This window comes from Gymnoscopelus braueri (genome assembly GCF_963280865.1).
Source record: "Gymnoscopelus braueri genome assembly, chromosome: 1".
Classification (NCBI taxonomy): domain Eukaryota; kingdom Metazoa; phylum Chordata; class Actinopteri; order Myctophiformes; family Myctophidae; genus Gymnoscopelus; species Gymnoscopelus braueri.
The window spans coordinates 13201742-13226218 of record NC_137603.1 but is presented as its reverse complement, the minus strand read 5'-3'; the positions used below and the strand labels follow the sequence as shown (position 1 = coordinate 13226218).

At 40.0% G+C, this 24477-nt stretch overlaps 1 protein-coding gene across 1 annotated transcript in view; it reads left to right on the top strand.

Moving 5' to 3' along the window:
* The window catches only part of LOC308087648 (C-type lectin domain family 6 member A-like), a gene marked incomplete at both ends in the record, with an annotated part of 36707 nt that extends 15657 nt beyond the window's left edge, over positions 1–21050 (top strand). The window contains 5 exons of the mRNA XM_080431685.1: positions 18932–19054; positions 19902–20075; positions 20201–20316; positions 20638–20744; positions 20945–21050. Coding sequence (XP_080287811.1) covers positions 18932–19054; positions 19902–20075; positions 20201–20316; positions 20638–20744; positions 20945–21050 — 626 coding nt within the window. The remainder of the gene's footprint in view (positions 1–18931; positions 19055–19901; positions 20076–20200; positions 20317–20637; positions 20745–20944) is intronic.
* Positions 21051–24477: the final 3427 nt, after the last annotated feature.

Genomic DNA, 24477 nt, shown 5'->3' with positions numbered 1-24477 from the left:
ATAATGTGTTCAATGTCACATTTTATTGTAAACCTTTTCTATATATGATTGATCCATGTATTAAACAATAGTTTTTATTAACTTTCACAAATGTATGTACTGTATATGGGCTAATAATATCATTGCGTTGTAAAAGGAGGAGTAGGATTTTTTGTAGACAAATCTATTTTTAGTTACAGTGATACTGTGGGCTACACTTGATTTGCTTGTTGGGGTTTAATGCACTTAGTACAAGCTCAACATAAAATTGCCCTTTTTATCTTTCCTTGCTAAATCCTTGCACATCGTTAATGAGAATACATCCCCTGTAGCCATATGAAGTACTAAAATTGTGTTTCATGCACGGTTGGGACACACCAATTCTATTATTTCAATTCTATTAGTAGTTTTTGGTGTAAGGAAGGGACCGAAGGGTCACGCCTTCTACAGGCTTAATAGAAAATCAGTATTTGGTGGGATTATCAAAGTTGCTGAATCAGTTTGCTGTATTCATAATTTAGTGCAAACAAGTGACATTAAATGGATATGTTACATGTTACATGTGGTGTCAGGGTGTTTTGGCAGGGTGGTGTAGGGCACTGGTTTGTTTTCTAATTCATGAAAAATGTTTTGAAATAATAATAATAATTAAAAACAAAAAATAAAGGGATATTTACTTGTGACGCATAAAGATTTTTCCCAGACCCAGAGTTTGTGAAACAGTCGTGTGGGGGGTCCCCTTCTGGAGATTTTGGGTAGACCCTGGGGCTGGCCTAATAGGCAATGTCCGTGACTGGTTGACTCCACATTGTTGAAACACAAATGCATGACAATCACTCCCTCATGCAGTGTGCAAACAGCCAGCGATGCAGGTATCCTGTTTCCATGTTCTGCTATCCCTGCAAACTCAACACGGAAACATATGCAGCATTATACAGTCAACTGTACAGGGCATTTCATATTTTACTGGGCAAGATCTCAAATTACGTAATGGCCCATGAACTGCCAGGCTTTTATAACTGACAGAACACAGACGAGGCACTGGAATGCAGTCATTTGGTTCTATTTTGCGATTTGTTTTCCCATCGGTGTCAGTAACATTTTTAGTTGGTGTAATTCCCCTACCCTGTTGCCACCGTCTCTCTTGCTGACTGCTGTTTTAGAACAAGCATCAATTTAACTGTCTCGTGTAATTGCACCAATGGAGAAGTCAAGTTGAGCTAGTCCTTTGTTAGTTCATAGTCAGCGAGATAAATGCATACAAATTGCGGACAAAATTTGTTCTGCCCGGTTCTCCTCAGTGGCTGGAGCAATTCATCTGAATTTGCACACAGCCATTGACCATTACCATGTGCACGGAACAGCGAAGCCTGTTTTTCGATTTCAACAAATCTCAGCTGTTCATCAGTTAGTTTTTCTGTAAAAGCATGTCGCCACGGTTACGGCTGCCCAGCTGTGGGATGGCCCCGCGAGATATGGGACGAACTGGCTCCCGGGTTGCCAGATCATGTGCGCATATCCCCCCACGGGTATGGACTAGTTTGATACATTTTTTAAAGAATGGCTCAACTTCCAGTTCACACTGGTTGTCATCTGAAGAGAGTAGAGTATATAAAAAATAAGACAGTATTCCTGTCCGGCTATTCTGTGTCCGGCTGAACTAATTGCCTAGCACCCACAAAAAAGTAAGTGTTGGTGACTGCTGACTGATGTGTCTTTAATGAATGTTGATTCACAAGGGAAAAGAAGGATGTTGTGGACATTCAGATAAATTAACTTCAAAATAAAACCTGCGTACTCTGTGAAAGTCATGCTACTAATCACTGTGTTAGTCTTATTTTGAAAGAAGTCTGTTACTAGCTGCCATGGTGCTGTTAGGGAAGATGAATAGACAAATGAATGGATAATAAGTTGTGGTTGCTTAGCTTCACTTTTTAACAACGTGAAAACCATGCACAGTGGAGCTCACTCACTCAGTCGCGCGCTCGCTCACTCACTCACTATAATTACATGGCAGGTGAGAACGGGGCAAGATTATCCCCTTTTCATTTTAAATGACCATGGCCAGAAAAAAAGGCTTAATTTATCTGGTCTAACCCTAAATATGCCAGCATGGCTTTAGTGACATGGATTGACACACATATTCACAGTGAAGATACTACAGTGGAGAGCATCAGGGAAACAACATGAGTACAAATCTGAAGAATACTGTGGTACTTCGTGGTGCGCTATGCATGCGCCCAATCTTGGTGCCTTTTTCACCACTGCCCTATTGATATGCTTGATGATAGTGGGGTGGCAGGCCATGGGCAGGTGGAAGCTGCCACTCTACCACCACACCCTGTTATGCAAACTGCATGCTGCATGCATCGTTCTTGCAGACAATCTGACAATCGAGCATACAAAGCTTGTTATTGCATGGAAGTGTCTTCCTGCATGATAAGCTTCTTCTCTACTGTATGTCTGTACAGATTACCTTCATACATATAGAGTCAGACTGTTTTCATTTGTGTATAAAAAGAGGCCTTGCAATCAATTTTATTGAGCAGAGCAAATTATGAGAACAGCTTGCGTCATGATATCGACTTATTGGGAAATAGAGGAGAAAGGCTCGGAGAAGTTCTCAATGCTGCGATTCAGTACAAATAATTAGACTTTGCTCGATATGCACAAGTGGGACTTGAACTCGCTGTATGTTTTTGCTCAAGTGTAATTATGTTAATTAATCTCTCTCACAAACAGAGCAAGATTAAACATCCATGATTGCAGTGGCTGAACTTTCCAGCCCATCAGATTTGCACGTTGCTCCCATGCGATCTGTTTATTTTCAATTAGGCCTGAAAGTGAGGAATGTCCTGGGCTGGCAGAGAGAAGGGGAAGACCAGCAGCAGCTCTCTGAAATTCTGCCACGGCCTGCTGCTCATGTTCATTCTCAACACTGGAGCTTCTCTGGCAGTGGAGCTTCTCACACAAAAGCATGCGTGCACACACACACACACACACACACACACACACACACACACACACACCCACACACCCACACACACACACACACACACACACACACACACACACACACACACACACACACACACACACACACACACACACACACACACACACACACAATGTTGTCTAATTAGTAATATTTTATTATTTGGCCTTGATCAAGTTATGGGATTATATCCTTCACAACAAGGTCAATGAATAAATCTTTCTGTTGCACTACATATTCTACCCTTCAGCAATTATTTCACAACTTGCATGACATGACTGGAAATTCCTGTGCGTTGTTTCTTGTAAAGGGAGAATGCTGATGCAAGACTTCTTCCTCCTCTCGTCATGTTCCTTCTGACTCTTGACATACACCCCTGCTGTTTGCCTTCACAGGCTTTATCTGTATCATACTAACACATTTCCTTACCTTGCAGCTACCACAGATGGTAATATAACTCAGACTTGCATTGAAAGAGCATCTAGAAAATGATCGGAGATTTTATTTGACGTGTGTGTGTGTGTGTGTGTGTGTGTGTGTGTGTGTGTGTGTGTGTGTGTGTGTGTGTGTGTGTGTGTGTGTGTGTGTGTGTGTGTGTGTGTGTGTGTGTGTGTGTGTGTGTGTGTGTGAATTGGTATTGCATCAATACAAATTTTTCATTGACAGACCCCAAAAAAGTCCAAAATGGCGTTTGTGGTCGTGAAATAGGGGTAGTAGCAGTTGAGGCTGAATTGGTCTACGTGCATGCCTTTCCATACACGCACCACTGACTTTATGACTAGGGTTGCCAACTCCCAGAATGTTTTGTTTTAAAAACTAAATCAACATGCTTCACATGTTAGTCTCTGGGGTTGCTTGGCAAACAAGGAACTGTGTCAGTGCTCCCTGACTTCTATACTGCTTCTCACTTTTCTTGTGGTTTTCACTTTTAGTTTTTGTCCCCACTTATTTCTATACTTCTAACGTCTCTTTAGTTTTTTCTGTAGGACATTCAACTTCTGAGCCGGGTAGGACTGTCACATTGTCATGCATGCAAGTTTGTTGTTGTTTGAATGGAGGGAGGGTGTGGGGGGCAGCAGAGCCTATCGCTATGAGGCACAGGCCTATCGTATCTTAGCAACACTGAAAGTGCTTCTCTCATTGGTCGTGTCACGAGTAAAGACCAATGAGCTGAGCATATTTCCACACACCAGACTCACACAAAGTTCTTAAAAATCTAGGGCATACATAATTTTTTGGGTGTAATAAGGGGTAGGCCTACTGAATCCAAATCGGCTGTATGCCCAGCTCAAAAATGGCAGCTAATGCCTCAAAATGTACCATTTAGAGATGGCGGCCAACACCATGCTGAAAACATATTGTTGACTAAACAAGGTAGAAACTTTACTGTCATAGCTTTTCATATATGGGGAATCCAATGCCATATTATATCTACTTATATAAAGGGCACATTGCTACTTCCGCCGCTGACGCCCACAGCCATTCCATTCATTTGGACCTCTCGCCTGCTGACGCCATACCCACAGCATTGATTTCGACTAAACACAACAACTTCATCTGACATCTCACCACAACACCAGCCACAACGTGCACGCTGAATTTACGGGTGGCGTAGGGCACTTCTCATTGCTCACTACACATTTTCCACCTCGCAACATAATTAATTCTACTCACCACATTACGACCACACCGGACGGGGAAACACTTTCGCACTGTTTACCGTCAGCACAACCGAACGCCAACGGCCACAGCCAAAACAACACGAAGCGGCGGCCATTGCAATCAGCGGTGTTCGCTCGCAAAACTATGCACGGGATGGGGGTCATTATTTACATTTAAAGCCCTTCAGGGCGATTAACCACCATTATCCCGCTTATTACACGCCTACTTAATAAATACATAAATACATTTACCCAAAAGTAACAACACAACGAAGTATTTCCTTGCTTACGGCAATCAAAGTATTCCATAAGTATTGGGCTGGGCGGACAAGTACACCTCGGAAAACAAATGACTCAATAAAAAAAAAATCGCCCCAAAACACACGTAGGCCTAATAATAGAGCCCCGTGCGCGGCTAGCGGGCCGGCCGCCCGACCTCTCTTAACAAGTCATTTCTTCACCAATGTGTAAAAGTGTCTAGCAAGACTTAAAAAAGAAAGAAAGAAAGAAAGAAATTCAACTCGCCTAGAGCAGTGTTTCCCAAACAACGGGTTCTTGGGTTGAGACCCATTTTGGGTCACAGATCAATTTTTATGGGTCACGGGTAAAAATGAGAAATTATTTCAGAAGATAAAAAAGGCAAATATTTTTCAGAACTTAAAAAAACATCATGAAAATAGCAGATCTACAAGCTCACGATGCATCATGATGTAACATGTTTTGTTACCAGGTTTTAGAGAGGATAACAGCGGTTATCCTCTCTCTTGAATCTCTTGAAATAATCACCTAGATGTCTGAGCTCCACTAGTTTGTGTCTGTTCAGTGTGCTGTTCAGAGCACCAAGACTGTGTCTGAACTGACATATAATTAACCACTTTCAACTTCATTTTGACTGTGTCTGAACTGACATATAAATAACCACTTTCAACTTCATTTTGGACATAAAATGTTTGAAATGTTTCAAATATTAAAATAAATAAAATGGCAAAAACAGCAAGCTCAATATGTGTCACAATGCCACACGTTGTGAGCTGCCGACATCATCAACACGACGTGATTGTATAACATTGGGCTTGTAACGCCTCCCCTGGCTGTTGAGGGGAGTGTGGTGTTGTTAAACAAGGCGCTCCTTGCTTCGCCTGTTTAAAATATGTTTAATTCAGCTGATCAGAATTTATTGGTTCTTGGGTAGGTTCAGAAAACTGAAGCATGCGATTGGCCCGCCCAGATTTTACAAAGCAGTAAAGCCCTGATGATGTCATGGCCCTTTGAACATGGCAATTCTTCACCATTGGAGAGGAAAGAATTACCAACTCGAGCTAAAGCCCACGGTCAAAATAAACGCACACGTGCATGCACACACAAATAGGCCTACACACACACGCACACGCACACGCACACGCACACGCACAGATGGACACACACCGACACACATAAATCCAAAGCAGGAAATTGTCCAAAGCTTGATGCTTGGCCTCGCTCAACCTTTATTGATCTGCTGCCTCGTGGAGGGCAAGGTGAAGGACGTTCACCTCCATTACATGGATAGGAATTAAAGAGAGAGAGAGAGAGAGAGAGAGAGAGAGAGAGAGAGAGAGAGAGAGAGAGAGAGAGAGAGAGAATCACTGATGCATTAGAAACCCACACTTGCAACAACCTGTCTCAAAAGAATCTTCAGAGATGAGATGTTTTTTAAATAGCCGATATACACATATATAAGCGTTTGGAATTTTCAAGCATTTCAAGGTCATCATCAACTAATGCCACCAACAGACTGCCACTGTATAATATAGCCGATCTTTTTTTGACAGTAACTGTAGAACGCACAGGCTGGCTTCATCCACCCGTCTACTTGTACAGTATGTCAAACAAATGCTGTGTTTTTTATTGATGGTCAAAGCTCATCTCTACACTGCAGCATGTCAGAGTATCAATGAGTATACATCACAGGGGAAGCGGTCACCTCAACCCCCACAACAACAATAAATCTAGTAGCAAGAAGGCCTTGTATGATATGAGGGAAAAACCCTCTTCCCAGCTAATGAGGAAGGTGTGCGACAATAAAGGACACTCCATCTCAAATGGGTTTCTGTCAACACAGACCAGTTATCGTTCGACACTCGCCAAAAATATCTACAAACTTGTAGATCTGCAGGGCTTTTTTTTTTTAATAATCGACTAAATTGATCTGAAATCTGATTAACCCATTAAGACCGGGAACGCATCTGTGTGTCATTTTTAGATTTCTTTGGCTATTCAAAAAATAGCAGATATACAAGCTCATAGCGCGGCACCGAGTGCCGAGCTTGCAGATCTGCTATTTTTGAAAAATCTTGAAAATTCGTGGCAAAATCTTGGATTATATCTTTTTTAAAGCGAACATTTGTAAAATATTTAGTTCCAGGAACACCCAGAAGCAAAGATTTGAGTTACAAATGTCCGCAAAAGAAAAAGAAAAAAAAATCAAATATTTGCACAACTTTTCATGACTTTTTCAAAAATAGCAGATCTACAAGCTCATACCGCGGCACTCGGTGCTATTTTTGAATAGCCAAAAGAAATAAAAAAATATGACACACAGATGCGTTCCCGGTCGTAATGGGTTAAATTAACACAACATTTTACTGTGGAATAATAGAGAATAGGCAACATTATATTTGGTTATTATATTATAAATGAGAAGTTATGTGGCATGAGACGGAACACAAGGCTGAGGGCTTGTCTGTGTGATACTTTTACACAGACCTACGCATAGAGCAGATCATTCACAGTTGTTTTTTTTACAGAACGTCAATGTCATCAGAGGAAGTGACAAGTGTGACAGTGTGAATTTGGCACGGAATGGATACATGAACTTAATTTCAATGTGTGATGCATTTTATTATAAGGTGCAGAATGGAATGTCTATAGATCTGGAGACAATCTGGCTATAGGAAAAGATTGATGCCTGATGTAAATGGTGTTCTATACTGAAATATTTAACTTTTGTTTTATAATGGCAGACACCAGGCTCGGATTCTCCAAATTTGGGCACGGACAACGTTATCGGCTAGACTCTTTCAGAGCCAGGCTGTCTACAAGGAAGTGAATGGTGGTTGGATTGGGCTAGAAACAAATAAACCAAATTCGAAGTCATAGATACGTCATAGACTACTGCCGCCAGAGACTGGCCACATGTCCTCGTGAAGCCACACCATTATTGGACCCAGTCTTGTTTGCTTGCAAATAAAGCCATATACTACATACAGTAGCAGCATAAAAGGTAAGCAGGGTTGGTATGAGTTATTTGCTTTAAAATGTAGCGTGTAAGTATGAAGTCAACTACTAAAGCATTAGAACTCAAAGTGTATCAAAGCTTTACTGTGCAGATACTTAATCTACTTTTGTTTGTTGGAAATCCAAAATGTGAAGCCAGTTAGTAAGTAATAACCTCCACCCCCCACCCCCCCAAAAAAACAACCAGATAATCCTTGCGGTGACTGAGTGGAATGCGTCTGTAGTTCTCAACGAGAAGAAACGGAAAAGGAGGAAGTAGATGTATCCTAGGTATTTATTACCACGGAGGGCGGGACCTCCGGACAGGAAAGACATCTAAGTCCAGCCAATCAGAGTATCGCCCGGAGTGTATCAAGTAATGCTTCTATGTTGTTTCTATCCCATAGGCGAGATTCGAAGCGACCTTAGTAGTATAACAACCTTTACACTTGTTACCAGATTGCCTGACTTTGCCGTGAGATCAGTTCACTGTTTCAACAGTGCAACATGACCATTACGTATATTATATGGCCAGGGTTATATTCAGTGCATACAAAATGTTTAGCATTTAATGAAATGGTGAGATTTCAACACAAGATGAAGTTGCAATGCCTGTTTATTGCAGGTAACGTAAAAACAACAACAGCCATCCCACAGAGTTAAACACATTAATATTATTCAAGTGTGCAGGTTTATGCATTTATAGTCTACTTCGCATAAACATCATGAGCTAATTGCTTCCTTTTATCATTTAAAACCCTCCTTCATAAACACCACAGGGTATAATATACTGAACAAGCACTACCATAATACAGTAGACTACAACCTATAAAACCATAACAACAAAAATGAACCTTTTGTTGTAGGCCTACTTTTTGAAAACAAAGTTTGGGAAGTATACTTCACAATAAATAAAAAGAACAAAACACGGATAACATTAACAAAGCAATACAAAGAAGATAGATGTCATGGCTCCTGTGGGGCTCGTATTCTTTTCTATTATTTATTAATTTGTCTTGTCAAAATTCTACAATCTACAAACGTCCTCATATGATGATGATATTTCAGTGTCCTTATCATCTATATTTCAGCCTTTTTGCATTAATCATTTGTAATGATACATAAAACATGCTGTTTGTTTGTATCTAGGCTCTTCAACTTTCCTGTGCCTGTTTGTGTGCTTCTTGTTCCTTAATGCATTTTAAATGAAGTGTTGCTAGGTAAATAACTGTCTATCGCTGTGATAATCAAGACTAGAGAGACACTAAAGTTCAAAATAACCTCTGCAACAAGTTGCTTATTAGATGCTAGACACCAGTTAGACACCAGATTTCCTGAAAATGCTAAATTTAGGTTTTTGCCCCACTTCAATCTCTGATTATTTTTCACAACTAGATTAATATAAGTATGTTATTAACTATGAACAAAACCACACTGATAATACACCAAAAAACAAACAAACACCTAAACATGATACTCTGCTTTTGGAGACTTTGTCATTGACTGTGTAGTGGAAGGGCTCAGCCAATCACAGATAGCCCCCAGTCCCTCCATCCCCACCACAGTTAATTTTCAAACATGTTTAGTAGGGGACAGGTCAGAGGTCGCGCTAGGATTTTAAACTGCCGGTCACAGTGTCCGATCGGACATCTGATCAAAATAACGGACATAATAATTTTTAATGCATGAATGACAAGCAGGTGCATAAACGTAGCCAATAACAACAGTTAACATATATTTGGGACTGAAAACAATTTGAATGAAAAGTAAAAAAAATAGTGGGATATAGAAAATAATTACAGCTTCATCTTGCATTAGGGGATTAATTATATAGGCTGCAATCGTGCAGGTTGTGTCTATGTGTGTAATGATTTCTCAACAACGTGTTGCATCATTAGTTTAGTAACACATGTACTTCAGAATTAATCTTTCATAGTTTTTATATATATATATATATATATATATATATATATATATATATATATATATATATATATATAAATATATAAATATATATATGACCCTTGAACATCGGGGCACGTTGGAGGGATCAACAAACCAAGATTATTGTTCACGTCTCCATTTCCATCATATGAATTCCAGTGATGAGAGAGAAGGAAGTCGTTCCAATATCTAGGAGCTACATTATAGCAGCCTTGTCATAAAGCTCCCTTGGCCCACAACGATTTGTAATTTGTAATTACAAGGATTGATTAAAATGACCTCGCTGGGGGTTGCAATTTATTTAAGAAAAAATCCAATTATTTGACCACTGAGGCCTTCAGCTGACAGATTGTGTTTCTGTTTTCTTCTAGGCATATCTGGAAGTAAAGAGACACAGCTGTCTCGCTGTGCTGTCTGTCTGCTGTGTGCCTCGCTAAACCAGCATTTATTTATTCACATGCCTTCATTCTATTTGCTATGCAAATTACACTTACCTCTATTTCCCTTGGTACTGTATCTGGTTCCATTCCATGCACCCAAATGACTGAATAACACACCTTAACTTGTGTTGGACGAACCATGAACCTGTCACCAGCAACATCACTCAATGCATCATTCATCAATCATAAAAAGTAAATGATGCTTTCCATTGGTTTTAATCAGATCAAATGCTACACCTGTCAGTTTGTCTCTCAGAAATAAGACGCTCATGTTTTTTTCCCCTGAACATGGCAGCTTGTTGTGAGGTATGGACTGTAATAGTTGCAATAACAACAGATGTACATATGTATCAACATATCTTATCTATCTTTCTCTTCCTGAGAGGACCAATGGAATCAAGTTATCTTTGAACTTATTGTGTTTTCCACAACATTTTCAAGGGATACAGTGTACCCATATGTATTTGGTTATGTCAAATGAATCAAATCAAATCAAATCAAATAAAAAAAATCTAATCGTCCGAATCGTTTTTTCCACTACAAATCAAATCTCACAAAACTGCTCTAATCTGGCTCTATCAATCTTATTTTGGATCTGTGATAAGATTATCATTTATTATCAAGTGATGAGCATTCACAACCCCCCCACACACACACACACACACACACACACACACACACACACACACACACACACACACAAGTTGCACACACACAGATCACACAAACCAGCTTTTTATTTTACCAAATGAAAAGTAGCAGAACATGTCATGTGAGTTCATTTCACAAGAAGATCCTGTAGATCATCTTGATAAAACACTATATATACAGTATATATATGTATATATATATATATATATATATATATATATATATATATATATATATATATATATATATATATATATATATATATATATATATATATATATATATATATATCGTCTAACTATATATATATATAGTTAGACGAACAGAGAAAACAGCTTAAGTCTTAAGGTTTCCTAAAATAATCTATAATCTTCACTGGTGGGGGGGAAGCAACAGGAATGGAGCATATCGTTTTGACAGGCTTTAGGCCCAGATCTTCACACAGTTTGTCTGTTCTTAAGTAAGTAAATGCTGGAGGATATCATCTCAGTCTCACGGCTTGCATCCAAAACACTCCATCTTGAGTCCATCTAGATTTATTATCTAGCTGCATGTAAACACACAACAACACTGATGTTCCTCTATTTTCATAAGACAAAGATGTTACTGTATGCAAAGGCTCATGAGAGAAGAGATGAACATGTTATCTACAGTACATCTGTGCACTCCCACACACAGTCTCCTCTATTAATCAAGGATTCATTTTCCTCTTCATCGAGAGTTCCGTTTATTCCTTTAGGAGATGAAAAAGTATTAATTTGTCCTTAGCTCTAAGCTCTCCATTGCTACAGATTTAAAACAGCAGAGTGTCAAAACTCACAACAGACCGACGGCTACACTTTGTTCAAAAAGCATTACTGTCTTAATCTCTTCTTTTGTTTGTGTGGCAACGGGAGTGGTGCAACTAAGCTGCATCCACTCTCCATGTTAGGATGTTGAATAATGCAAATCCGTGCAAGCAGCTTATATATGTGACAAAATTGCAGTGAGCACTTTATCTCAATGAGACAGTTTAAGCTATCTACTTTTGTGTTTAGTACTATGACCAGCCTACTGTACTTTTTTAGAAGCCCCACAAACAGGTGCCAAGGCTTATAGAACCAACATTTTGAAGATTTTGATGTGGGCATTATGCAACATATTGCTCCTCAGTAAAATCATAACCGTGCCTCTTACAGGCAAACATTTACACCAAAAAGTGTTATTATTTTTTTTGTTTAAAAAAAATCTATATAAAAATAGCCTACAAGCTCACAATGGGTGGCAGTGGTTCAGGGGTAGAGTGGACGGTAGAGCGGCCGGATGGCAACCGTGAGGTTCCCAGTTCAATCCCGGGCTCTGCCAGAGTTAGTGTCGAAGTGTCCTTGAGCACCTAACCCCTAATTGCTCCCGATGAGCAGGTTGGTGCCTTGCATGGTTTCCTCCGCCATCGGTGTATGGATGTGTGTGTGAATGGGTGAATGTAATGCACAATCTATGTAAAGCGCTTTGGATAAAAGCGTTATATAAATGCACCGTTTACCATTTACAACATGTCGCACTGTAACGTGTTGTGAGCTTGTAGAGCAGCAGTTTTTGCAATTTTTGAAAAGTATACAAATAGGGCTTAATGGTTAACTTAAGTGTGTGTGTGCATGCGTGTGTGCATGCGTGCGTGCGTGTGTGTTCCATACCTGTAGCACCTGTGTACACACTGCATGTTCTTACTTATTTTCAATTTAAAAAGCCCTGTGACCAATGCCTCACTAGTCTACAGCCTGTTTCAACCAAGCAAAGCCATGTTAATAATGTATTCATGTCATCACATGTGTATTCACACCAATCACTGTCAGCATGTAAGTGTCGTTTCAAAAGACCTTGGCATTGATTGTTTTGGACACAAAGTCTGATGTGACTCTGTTAGCATGTCGCTGCTAACACACAAGGACAATTATCTCTGTCGGTCGTGCACATATGGGCCCGTTAGCTGGCCAATTACAGCTGGACTCTGTTGTAGATGCTGAAGGATAATAGAGGCAGTAATTATGATGTGTTCATTTTAATGAGATTTTATTGACAAGCACGCTAACCACTCCTCGTCTGCGACCAATTTTGACCGCTTGTAAATAAAGCCTTTCAACACAATTATATTTGACATTGTGTCTGTCACGCCATGGACAGGTATGCAGCCATGCATTCACATTTCATTTTTGAAAATGAATCATGATGTAAACATTACTAAAATGAAAGGAATTATGATGCACCTGTACACAAGAAATAAAGAAAAAAAGCAAGAAAAGCAAGCAAGGCTTCCAAAACACGCCATGGGTCTGCTTATAATGGCCAGCATCCAAAGAGCTCAGTGACTTCCTGACAAATTAAAGAATTCCTGTTCTTATTTCTTGTAAGATATTCACCGCCAAGGGGATTAATCACAAAGACGTTCCAAAAATCCATCAACAAAGGAAGAAAGAAAAGAATAGGTGGAATAAGCGAAGCTATTGCATCACAATGTGCAACAGCGTTTCATTGTCATTCATTGTCCTCTGTTCTCTCTGCTGCTTCTTTTTAGGGGCTTTTTTCTCGGTCACCCTCTTTACACACACACACCATCTCTATGACACCGCCCACTTCCATTTTGATCACTCAGCCTCACTTCTATCAATCTGTCTATATTATTACACCTCTTCTCACTTCTTTCTGTTTGGTTGCATTTTCTTTTCCTTTGTGTAGCATAACTCTGCTTTCTCACCTCTCGCCCCAATTCTCTCTTTCTGTTTTCTCTTTCCCCCGAGGCTTTAAGGTCATGGTCAGTCATTAATAACCATGTGCTTTAAATGCCGTTTAACCTTATCTCTGCATGCTTTATGTACACCCGATGACTGATGGCGCAGAGTCGCACTTCTCTCCTCCAGGTGCTCCTACACGACAACAAATCTCTCTCTCTCTCTCTCTCTCTCTCTCTCTCTCTCTCTCTCTCTCTCTCTCTCTCTCTCTCTCTCTCTCTCTCTCTCTCTGGCCTGTCCCAGGCAGCCACCTTGTGTCAAACCCCCTTTCTCGGTATACAGGCGTGCTACTGCAGAGACTCTGACAAATAGAGATAGGGATGGCCAATCACATGATTCAGTGAGCTCCCGTCCGGTATGTGCACCCTGTCGAAGGACACTGACGTCATGGATAGGACCAGAGCTGATGCAGTGACTGAGTCAATGTCACCCCATGTTCTGCTTAGCTGTTAGCATAGCGCGAACGGACTCTGCAACCTCCTGCCTTTACTGGCCTTCCAGCCTTGAGTTTAGTAAGGTGGAGGCACTCGAGTGAAAGGCGAATCACCCTAAACTGCCACTTTAGAGCCTGCTGTGGGTAATGATGTTTGTCCAACTGGGCTGAATGTGTGTGTGTGTGTGTGTGTGTGTGTGTGTGTGTGTGTGTGTGTGTGTGTGTGTGTGTGTGTGTGTGTGTGTGTGTGTGTGTGTGTGTGTGTGTGTGTGTGTGAGAGAGAGAGAGAGCAGGCAAGTCTCATTGCATATGGTGAGTGCATGTGTCATTACATCTCTGGGCATCTATTTTAATGTGTTTTCATTTATATAGCAATGAAGTCATTGTCCATTAAACACTTAATACAAAAACAATCTGCTGTCACCCTTAGTAAAGGTCAGTACACAATAATGATCATTATAATGACCAAATAATGTTGCGCAGGATGGTTTGCTACCATTGCCTGGTTACACCATCCATTTATAAATCACATTTAATTCTATAGTCAAGTTGAGATATTCATTAGGCTGAATCTAAAACTGTGTGCTTGTTTGGGGAAAGGTTTTCTGAAAAGTAAAGCATTTTTATCAGTTTACTGGGTGAAGTGAGTAATACATAATTATGGTTATAAACAATGGTGGCATAGTTCCTTTTTTTATTTTTTATATGCCTTGGCCTAGAACACTTAATTCTATACTTTATCATCTAGCGGCCCACCTGAAATAAAAAACAAACAAAAGACATAGTCATGGAGACAATAGAGTCTAATAATTCCATGGCCTTACTGACAAATCTTTGGCTATTGTAGTATAGTAAGTTACTATGTGTGTAATTTGTGAACAGTCCCAACTGAGCTGTGTGTGTGTGTGTGTGAATGAAGTGGAAACCGAGCTACACTTCCTAACCGTCTGTCCATTGTACCAAGACATCAGAGACACATACTTCCCACAGATTACAACCACACACAGAGATTTTGAAAACATGACCAATGACAAAAAACTCCCATATCTGCTGGGCGAAGTACAACAATGTGCAAACACAGCAGCAAGATTCGTGAGTTGCTGTGATAGGAGAAGGATATCAAACGGAACACAACCACCCTAAAGACTAATCATTGTGTATATTCCTGCACTACCTGCACCCAGTGATCTTGGTACATAGAAATTGATCTATTGAAGATTCTGACTTTCAAATGTACATATTTTTTGTTTTGATTGTATTGCTGTATTGTTGTATTGTGCTTTCTGCTTTGGCAATGTAAACGCATGTTTTCTCATGCCAATAAATTGAATTGTGTGTGTGGTGAACTGCATGTCAATAGTGAAAAGCCCTCCAAACACTGTCAGAATTATCGACTACAGTACTGTTGCACATCTCTCTAGCATTACCATCCTTCATCAAGTCTGTGGAGGCTTGCCTGAAAGAACTGGCTGACAGTGAGACTTGCACTTACACATCAGGCAACTTTAATAAGTCAATAATTGAATGAAGTTGATCAATATAGATACAGTTTTGTCAAGCTTGTGTGGAAGATGGGACCTTTCATGTCATTGATTTGTATATTCCGCTTTCAGGATGTCACTTTCATTATAGTGTTAATTGTTTTGAATGACTAACAAGGCTTACACTAAAGGCAATCTACATTGTTCTGATTTAAGTAGAAAATGCATTGCACAGCAATGTTTAGGCAACATTGACTCAATTATTCTTGGAAGTCTCATGTTAATTACTTTGAAGAACATGTTTAAATCTGAAATCTGAAAATTAAGCTATTAATAGGAAAATGGTCTGTTCATGTATGATATGAGGCTGAAGCTGTGAATATACAATGACATACTATATTGACAGCACCGTATGGTCCTTTATGATTCTGTACAGCATTAACGGCTGTTCCAGACCATACATATGGAAAGCAAAATGATCTTGTTACCCCTTTATGGGGTCAATACGGTCCATGGTATTTGCATGTCATCACACATGTCATCAACACTTATTTAAGAGTGTCAGGGGATACTGTATGATTTTGATGGCACTGCACACACATGACATGATTATTTTGCCAGTGAGCACATTCCAGATATGCTCATAATACTGTAGCTCGACATACACAGGTTGAGGCTCTCAAAAAGTAAGTTTGTAGAAATAATTGGTTATATGCTAAATTGAAAACTTCAAGCACTTTATTAATGTGCTGTATTGGTGGGTACAAAACCTGCTGAATACAAAATGATCAATTACAGCTGTGTGCAGCAGTGAGTCAGGCCAGGCATTTTGAGGAGGAAGATAAAACATAGGAAGAGGAGGAAGACAAATGAGAAATACAGGAGGGTCCATCATCAGAATTGTTCGACCTAAATTATCATCAAACCTTGAAGTCATGTAATTCACGCATCACAGTGTCTGCGATAGTTTACATGGGCATAGAATACCTAATGCAATCAAATTGCTTTTACTTTTTTAGATACAAAAGAGCAAATTGCGACACTAATACTATGAGATTATGGTTGTCATTTATTTTCATACATATTGGATATTTATTTAGAAAGAATTTGCAATAGCTGTTTACCGTACTGTTTACAGTCAAACATTTTTGATAATTCAAAATCTGGCCGAATAGTTTGTGGAGGACAGTCTGAAGATGCAGTGTAGCAAGTTTGGTGTCACTTGAGCGAATAATGTTGTTTAAGTCGCTTAGTTTAGTTTGTAGATTTAATTAGTTTTACAGTTTTTTTTTAGATTAACTTATTCCTGCCAGCTCGAGCATATGAGCATTTCTGCTCACTCGGGCCTACATTTTGATGAAAGTTGCAAAGTGATAGTAGCTCTCACCATTGATTTATTATGAATTGTCAAAGATTTTAACTTCAGGCGGTTGCTGTAGCGGCACCAATAATTGGCTTGCTAAATTGGTGTCTCCTTTTAAGTCTCTTCTAAAATGTACTCTATTGAAAGGCATAATGCTTTATTTCACCGTGCAGTTCATTATATTTGGTAATTTTGCCAGACTGGACACTTCGTGGCCTTTCGTTTAGTTTTTTCTTTGTTTTGCATTTCAATAAGTTTATTTGTTCTTTTCTTGGGACTTTTTCCTTGGCCAATGGAGGGTGTAAGAACAGTGAGTGTTCTTTCCTTTCCTTTGTTAATCTCTTCTTATTACGTGATTTTGTCTAAAGGCCTGTCCATAATGTAAAAGTTGACATGTTATTGTTTATTGTTTTGGATTTGCTGTTTGATGAGATTGTCTTCAGTTTTATGTACAGTAGTGCACCCTTTGTATCTTTATTGTGATAAGTGCTCTGGAGGCTAGCCGTCTGTAAAATGGTCAGTTTGTGTTTATGTCTGTGTGTCCGGAGTTAATCTTTCAAACCGCTGGACCAATCCACGCCACATTTCTTGCGTACACTGACTGCCAGTAGGTCACAGAACCTCCAAAATGTTTTCCCACAAATTTTGTATACTTTTATTGTCTCCGCCAGGCCGAAAGGCATGTCTGTGTACAGCTAATCTCCGGCACCGTTGGCTTACTCGCAGCGAAACTGTGCACACACACTCCCTGGATGCCACACTCCCTGTTATAGTGCCACCAGGAGGCCGATTTGTCAGATAAAAAATATATTTTGTACACTGAGTGGAAGTCACGCCCTCTAATCGAATATTAATTATTATATTAGAATGTAATTTTTTTCAATATTCAAGGAATATTCCATATTCAAATATTAATTTACCAGCCCTAGTAAATACTAACATTTTTCTAAATAAATTCAAGGTGGCCTGTGGCCGAGGTAATAGCACCCTGTGTGAAAATACTCAGATACAGTGACATGTACTCTGAATATTGCAATCATATTTGTTGCCACATTATACTTTAAGGTGACCACAGTGCAGTCCAGGAGTTGCACGCAAACCACAATTACTACGGGTGCTGGATAATAAAGACAAATACCAAAACGAAGAAACATATCTTCTCCAACGCTACAAGAAAACCGCATTAACGTGGAGTATAATACAAAGTTTTGACCTCTGCGGTCTTCTTAAGGTTGTCTACATTAAACAGAGCATGTAGGGGCGCAAGCATATACAGAGAAAGGTGGGCAGAGCTCCCATCAGTCAATGAATGACATATGGGACACCACCACCTTTTTCACACTACAATAGTACCAGTAGTACCACCATTACTAATAAGATAATTAATTAGTCAAAAGGTAGGTCAGCAATCAGTGTCAGAGTGAGCAACAATAAACAAGCTGCAAATATTCCCAACCCAATAGATAGTCAGGAAAATAATATGAGTCTCATACAAAGACTCATGTGCCACTGCCCCGTACAAAATATATGTCCACATTATAAAAGAAATACCATCTGAAATGAATAAACAGTAAAGCGGAACAGCAGGAAAATAAGGAACCATAATAAATCTGTCTGTTATGTTCTCCTTGGCTTCCTGCAGCTACATATATGTTAGTGTATCTGTCCTTATCTTTTTATTGGGTACTTAGAAAAGCTCTATATAAATCTGGGCTATTATTATTAATGTGTTTATTTGTTGTCTATCATGATGCATCATAACTTGCTAAAATATGTCACTTATTTATAAATGGCTTAATTACTTTGGAACAAACGTCTTGAAACCTTCTCAACAAATTGCTTAATTGCGGACAATAACGTTTTCTAACCTAGTCTTGCAGGATAGTGTCACTTTTTTCAGTGGCTGATGTGATTTGAAACCCTCTCAAGTAGACCTCATATTATGTTTGTCTTGTGTTGTTCAGACTCTGATGAGACGTTGCAGTGTTGGACAAATAAGAAAGGCTTCAGAGTGGCTGCGGTGTGTGTTGGAGTGCTGTGTCTTCTCCTGCTCCTGTTGCCTGCCACCATTGGTATGGTCGTACACTGTGAGTGTCATTCTATTAACACTGTCATTGTATGTATGGTATATTTTAATCAGACAGACAGACAGATAGTCAGATAGTGTTGATGGCTGTTTCTTTAAACACTTATTTTGGGCGTGGTGGTGTGATACGTGCAGTGCGTGCGTGCAGGCAAATTGACCATTTCCAGAGATGACGGGACATATATTTCCCCACCTGGATGTGTTTGGTATTCATGGTAGTGCCGGTGTGGGAGGAGAGGTGTGGTAAGGGGTGTGTCATTTGCAAATCAGCAGGAGACTGATTTGTGCCATTCGCTGCCCATGTGTTTGGACCTGGTCTGCAGCATATAGCATGCAAGGTGCATCCTCGCTTCAGTAATTGGCAGTTCCAAAAATCCTAATAAACTGCTCTAAGTTAGGAAAGGTGAAGAATTGTCTTCCTCACTCCTCATATGCCAATGGTCAACGCCCATGTACAAGTTCAGATTGACTGGTCAGCCCACTGATGAGGACAGAGACAGACAGACAGAATTTCTGAACAGCCTTGAATTCATGGAGATGTTTTTGTTTTTTTCCCATTCCTAAGCCAATAATTTGATGACCGGGTCATTGGTCAATAGGAGACTCCTACTACCGGAGACTCCGCCGGCGCCGGTCATAAAATTATTGGCTTAGGAATGCGACAAAAACAAATAGATCTCGTTCAAGGCTTCATGGGGTGTGTAATTGATAGAAAATAAGTCATGTTTTGGGTGAACTACTCCTTTCGTGGCAGTTCACCTGGGCTCTTTGTCTCACTGGCGAGTAAAGATTTACCGTCAAAATGAAGTTATACGTAATGCTCACCAGTTTGTTGATTCTTGTTGCAGATTTTGAACTTATGGAGAAAAATAACAACCTGGCCAAAGAGTTCAACGAGATAAATACCAGCTTTAACAACCTGACTGAAGACAGAAACACATTGCTGACCAGATTTGACCAGTTACAGACCAGCTATACAAACCTGACTGAAGAGAGAGATGACCTGAAGAAGAGGCTCTGTGGTCAGTTAGACATCACAGTTTTTCTTCATTGTTATATCATGTTGTTCATCATTTGTCATTCATCTGAGCAAATGAAAGAACAGTTGTTACATTATTTTTTGTGTTAGAATCCCATGGATTTACAGTTGGTGGTGGTCTGTGTTATTACATCTCTACTGTGGAGAAAACCTGGGAGCAGAGCAGACAAGACTGTATAAACAAACAATCAGACCTGATGGTCATAAAGAGTATTACAACACAGGTATGATCTTTGTGTGTGTGTGTGTGTGTGTGTGTGTGTGTGTGTGTGTGTGTGTGTGTGTGTGTGTGTGTGTGTGTGAGAGTGTGAGTGTGAGTGTGAGTGTGAGTGTGAGTGTGAGTGAGTGAGTGAGTGAGTGAGTGAGTGAGTGAGTGAGTGAGTGTGTGTGTGTGTGTGTGTGTGTGTGTGTGTGTGTGTGTGTGTGTGTGTGTGTGTGTGTGTGTGTGTGTGTGTGTGTGTGTGTGTGCGCGCATATTCCACTTCATGGCGAAACAAATCCATTGTACAGTTTGAGCTTCAATAACCAGAAGATTTTCGGTGCAGGACTTTGTTGTCAGTTTAAACCTGCAGAACGTGTGGCTGGGTCTGACTGACGTAGACCAGGAAGGAGAATGGAAATGGATGGATGGAACACCACTGACCACACCAACGTAAGACTTATCTTCTACAAGTACACTCCACGTTTACTCTTTTTCAGCATTTTTCTAAATGGTATGAAATGCTATAATACATTATACAATTCTATGTCACTATCCAGTTATTTGGTGTAATTATTAGAAAACTAAATATTGTGAGTGAAAAAACATAATTGTAAATTATCATGCTGATTTAAATGTCCATACTTCTCCAGGTTCTGGAACCGTAATGAGCCTGAGGGTGGAATGAATGAAGACTGTGCTGACGTTTATCGTGGAGGATGGAATGACAGTCCATGTTACAAAACGCTACATCTGTGAATTAGTTATCTAGTGAAATCATCATTGTCTCCGCCAGGCTGAAAGGCATGGCGAGAGATTATGTTTTGCACCCTGTCCGTCCGTGTGTCCGTCCGTGTGTGTGTCCTTCTGTCTGTGAGCAGCTAACCTCCGGCACCATTGGCCGGGTCACTGCGAAACTGTGCACACACACTCCCTGGATGCCAATTCAGAACCTCTGATATCCTCCGATATTTTCCAAAAATCACGCAAATCGGTACTCCGTATCTCTATAGTCATGTGATCAACACAGATCTGTCCGATTTTTCATATTCTATCCTAATTGGCTAACATTGGGTTTCAAAGTTTGCAGCAGAGGTCTCAAATCATGAACGCAGAGTGCAATTTCCGTGAAATTTTGCACGCATACTCCCACTAGGCCGAGGAAGAAATGCCACCCTTTTCACATTGACCTGTTACAGCGCCACCAGCAGGTCTAATTTAGCAAAACACATTTTTGGAACAAAATGCCTCAAATCATGAATGCAGTGTCCGATTGAAAGGCCTAAGAAGAAATGCCACTCTTTTCACATTGGCCTATTATAGCGCCACCAGGAGGCCACAATAACGTACCTGACCTGGCGGAGACCTGTGCTCCGAGGAGCACTTTTTCTAGTTGTGTCTAAAACAGCACAGACACAGACACATTGCTTGATTGAGAACTTATGAGCTATATTATTTGCTTGTAAGTTCATTTCACTTGCTCCCACTCACATGAATTTAGTAATTACAGTGTATGATGAAAAAACTCAACAGAAAATATGCTAGTAATGTTATGATGGTGGGTACATTCATCTTGAGTTGCTTATTTTCTGTGATGGATTACGCATCTCCATCAAACAGGGTGTGTTATGTAAATATGTATGGTCTCTTTAATGTGAAAGCAGTGAGCCAAAAGTGAAATTACACTTGTTTTATGCCTTAATACTTGCACACTGGGACCAACATGTTTGCTCTCCTCTGCCCCTCATGCCCTTAAAACAACCTGCACAATCAAAAGTGACAAACTATAGTTTTCATTCAAAAGTAATTAAATATAATGACTTGCATCCTGCATCATTATTTTGGGACATATCACCTTAAATTAGCAATACAGCAGGCCAGGAAACAAGTTCTAAATGCTTCTATATGAACACTTAATTTACTGCTGTTGTTAAAAATTTCCCTACACTAATGACGTCCTAAATACTGTTTTAAGTCCATGCACATAAAGTATGTATCTTTGTACATATACGTACGTACATAGCATTGACAGACATGTCATTGGATTGGATAGAAAGACACACATCCCTCATCTGATTTGACCAATCTTACATTTTTATATTACTTATATTTCATCTCATAATTGGTGCTTAGTTTTGCTTGATTAATACAGCCCCCCCCCCCCCCCCTCAGCTAACACTAAGTGTAAATAGCCAAAGTGTAAATAGTCTACAACCACGTCTCATTTTAGAGTGCTGGCATATTACCATGCTTGGCAACTTGATAACCAACAACATATTGTGTGCATTCTTACTGGTGTAAGAAGTGTTTCTGTGCTGAGGCACTGCCAGATGCCCTATTTGTTTTAACCAGAAGAAAGAAAGGTCATATACCTTGTAAAGACAAATAGAGGGTCACCTTAGCCACTTGGCAACTAGTGTTTGAAATGCCCACGTAATCTTATTAGAACATACAGGTCAAGTCACTGAGTGCAAGCTGGCAGAAGTATATCGTTTGATAATGAACTTCCTTGGCAAAGGGTGGCAAAATTCACGTATGTTACCCTGCTGCTATAGCAACCACACAAACCACTTCTCAAAACAGTACTTCTGAAAATACAGATGGTACATTTGCTGCATTAATTATATATATGCATAGTGCATGATATTGCTCCTTTGAGCACCCCCAAATAGAAATTGTGCCACTTTACTGCTTGAATTGGATCCTTTTCAGGTGGTGGTAAGATAGTGTGTCAGTGTTCATATGGTGCTGATAAGTAAGGGTTTGCAGTAACATTAGGTTAATGAATCTATTGATTACTGGTGGTTACTTTTAATTTCTGAACTGAGTGCTTCATAACTGAAGCCTTCATAACTGTTTAAATGTCCAGCTAATCTAAGGCATTGCTGGAGTGGTTGGAGTGAAACTTTGCCCGCACATTCCCAGTAGGCCATGGAAGAACCTCCACCCCAAAGTTTTTAAATCAGCCAGTGCTAAGGCCGCTTCACATTTTGACCTATAACTCTTGAACTATAGGTCATACAGTCAAAAGAAAATTCTTGGATCATGACGGAACTACCCATATAGGCCCCGGGCTATCGACTTTCCGCCATGTTGCGTCTTTTTCAAAGATTACTACTACAGATTTTGTTCCAAATTCACACAAACCATTTATCTCTTTTATATCTATTGGCAAATCCTGAATGCAGTGTCCAATTGAATTTGAATCACATATCAAGGGACCACTAAACAACGCAGAACCAAAAGAGATTTCCCTACGCATAGGGGGTGCCACAAATGCTCCGAATGTCACTGTTTCTTTCACCAAATTAAGTATAAAATGGTATTATGAGTCATTTGACAATGACCGCCAAACAGGGTTTTCATATTCTATTCACCTTATTCCTGGCCACGCCCACTGTGGGCCTGGCCATGCCCACTGTGGGCGTTGCCAGGTAGGGGAGTAGGGGAGGTGGGGAGCCCCATATCAATGAGTTTCCTGTTTACCAGTGTTTCCATGTCTGCTTATAATAAGCAATTTGGGATTTTTTTTAAGTGTAGTTGCTTAATTGGGCTTGCTTGCTTTTTAAACCAGTGGTTCCCACATTTTTTCATGTCAAGGACCCCCAGATTAATATGTATTTGTCCGCAGAGTTGCAGACCCCCATCTGAGAATATGTGGAGCCAGGGACCCCATACAAGATTTGTGTTTTAAAATGTTTAAAAAATATTCAAAATATTTTAAACTATACTTTATCAGCAAAAGAAATAGTACGCGGCTGGGGTCGGCACTCCAATGCTCAGTGAGGCACGGGCAGGTGCCAACTCAATGGTGCCCCATGTAAGAGGCGATGGCGGCGCCCTGGAGTATAGGAATAAGGTGAATACTGTTTGCCTATAATTGGCTTCAAAGATTTGTGGCCGGGACAGATAAAGCCCTGGGTAGGCCACCCAGCCTGGCAAAGACCTGCGCTCAGAGGAGCACCCTTTTATAGTTTTATAATGTGTCTTCATGCTGTTAATGTTTTGTGTAAAGAACTTAGAATTGCCTTGTTGTTGAAATGTGCTATTTTGGCTTGAAAAACTGGAGCCCTTGTAGCGAATGCCCTATTGGCCTCTGTAACCATAAGGTCAAAATCAGCAAGCGACATTCAGGGAGCATGAAGGTGCACAGCAAATTCCATGGTAATCCAGGGTAGCTTTCAAG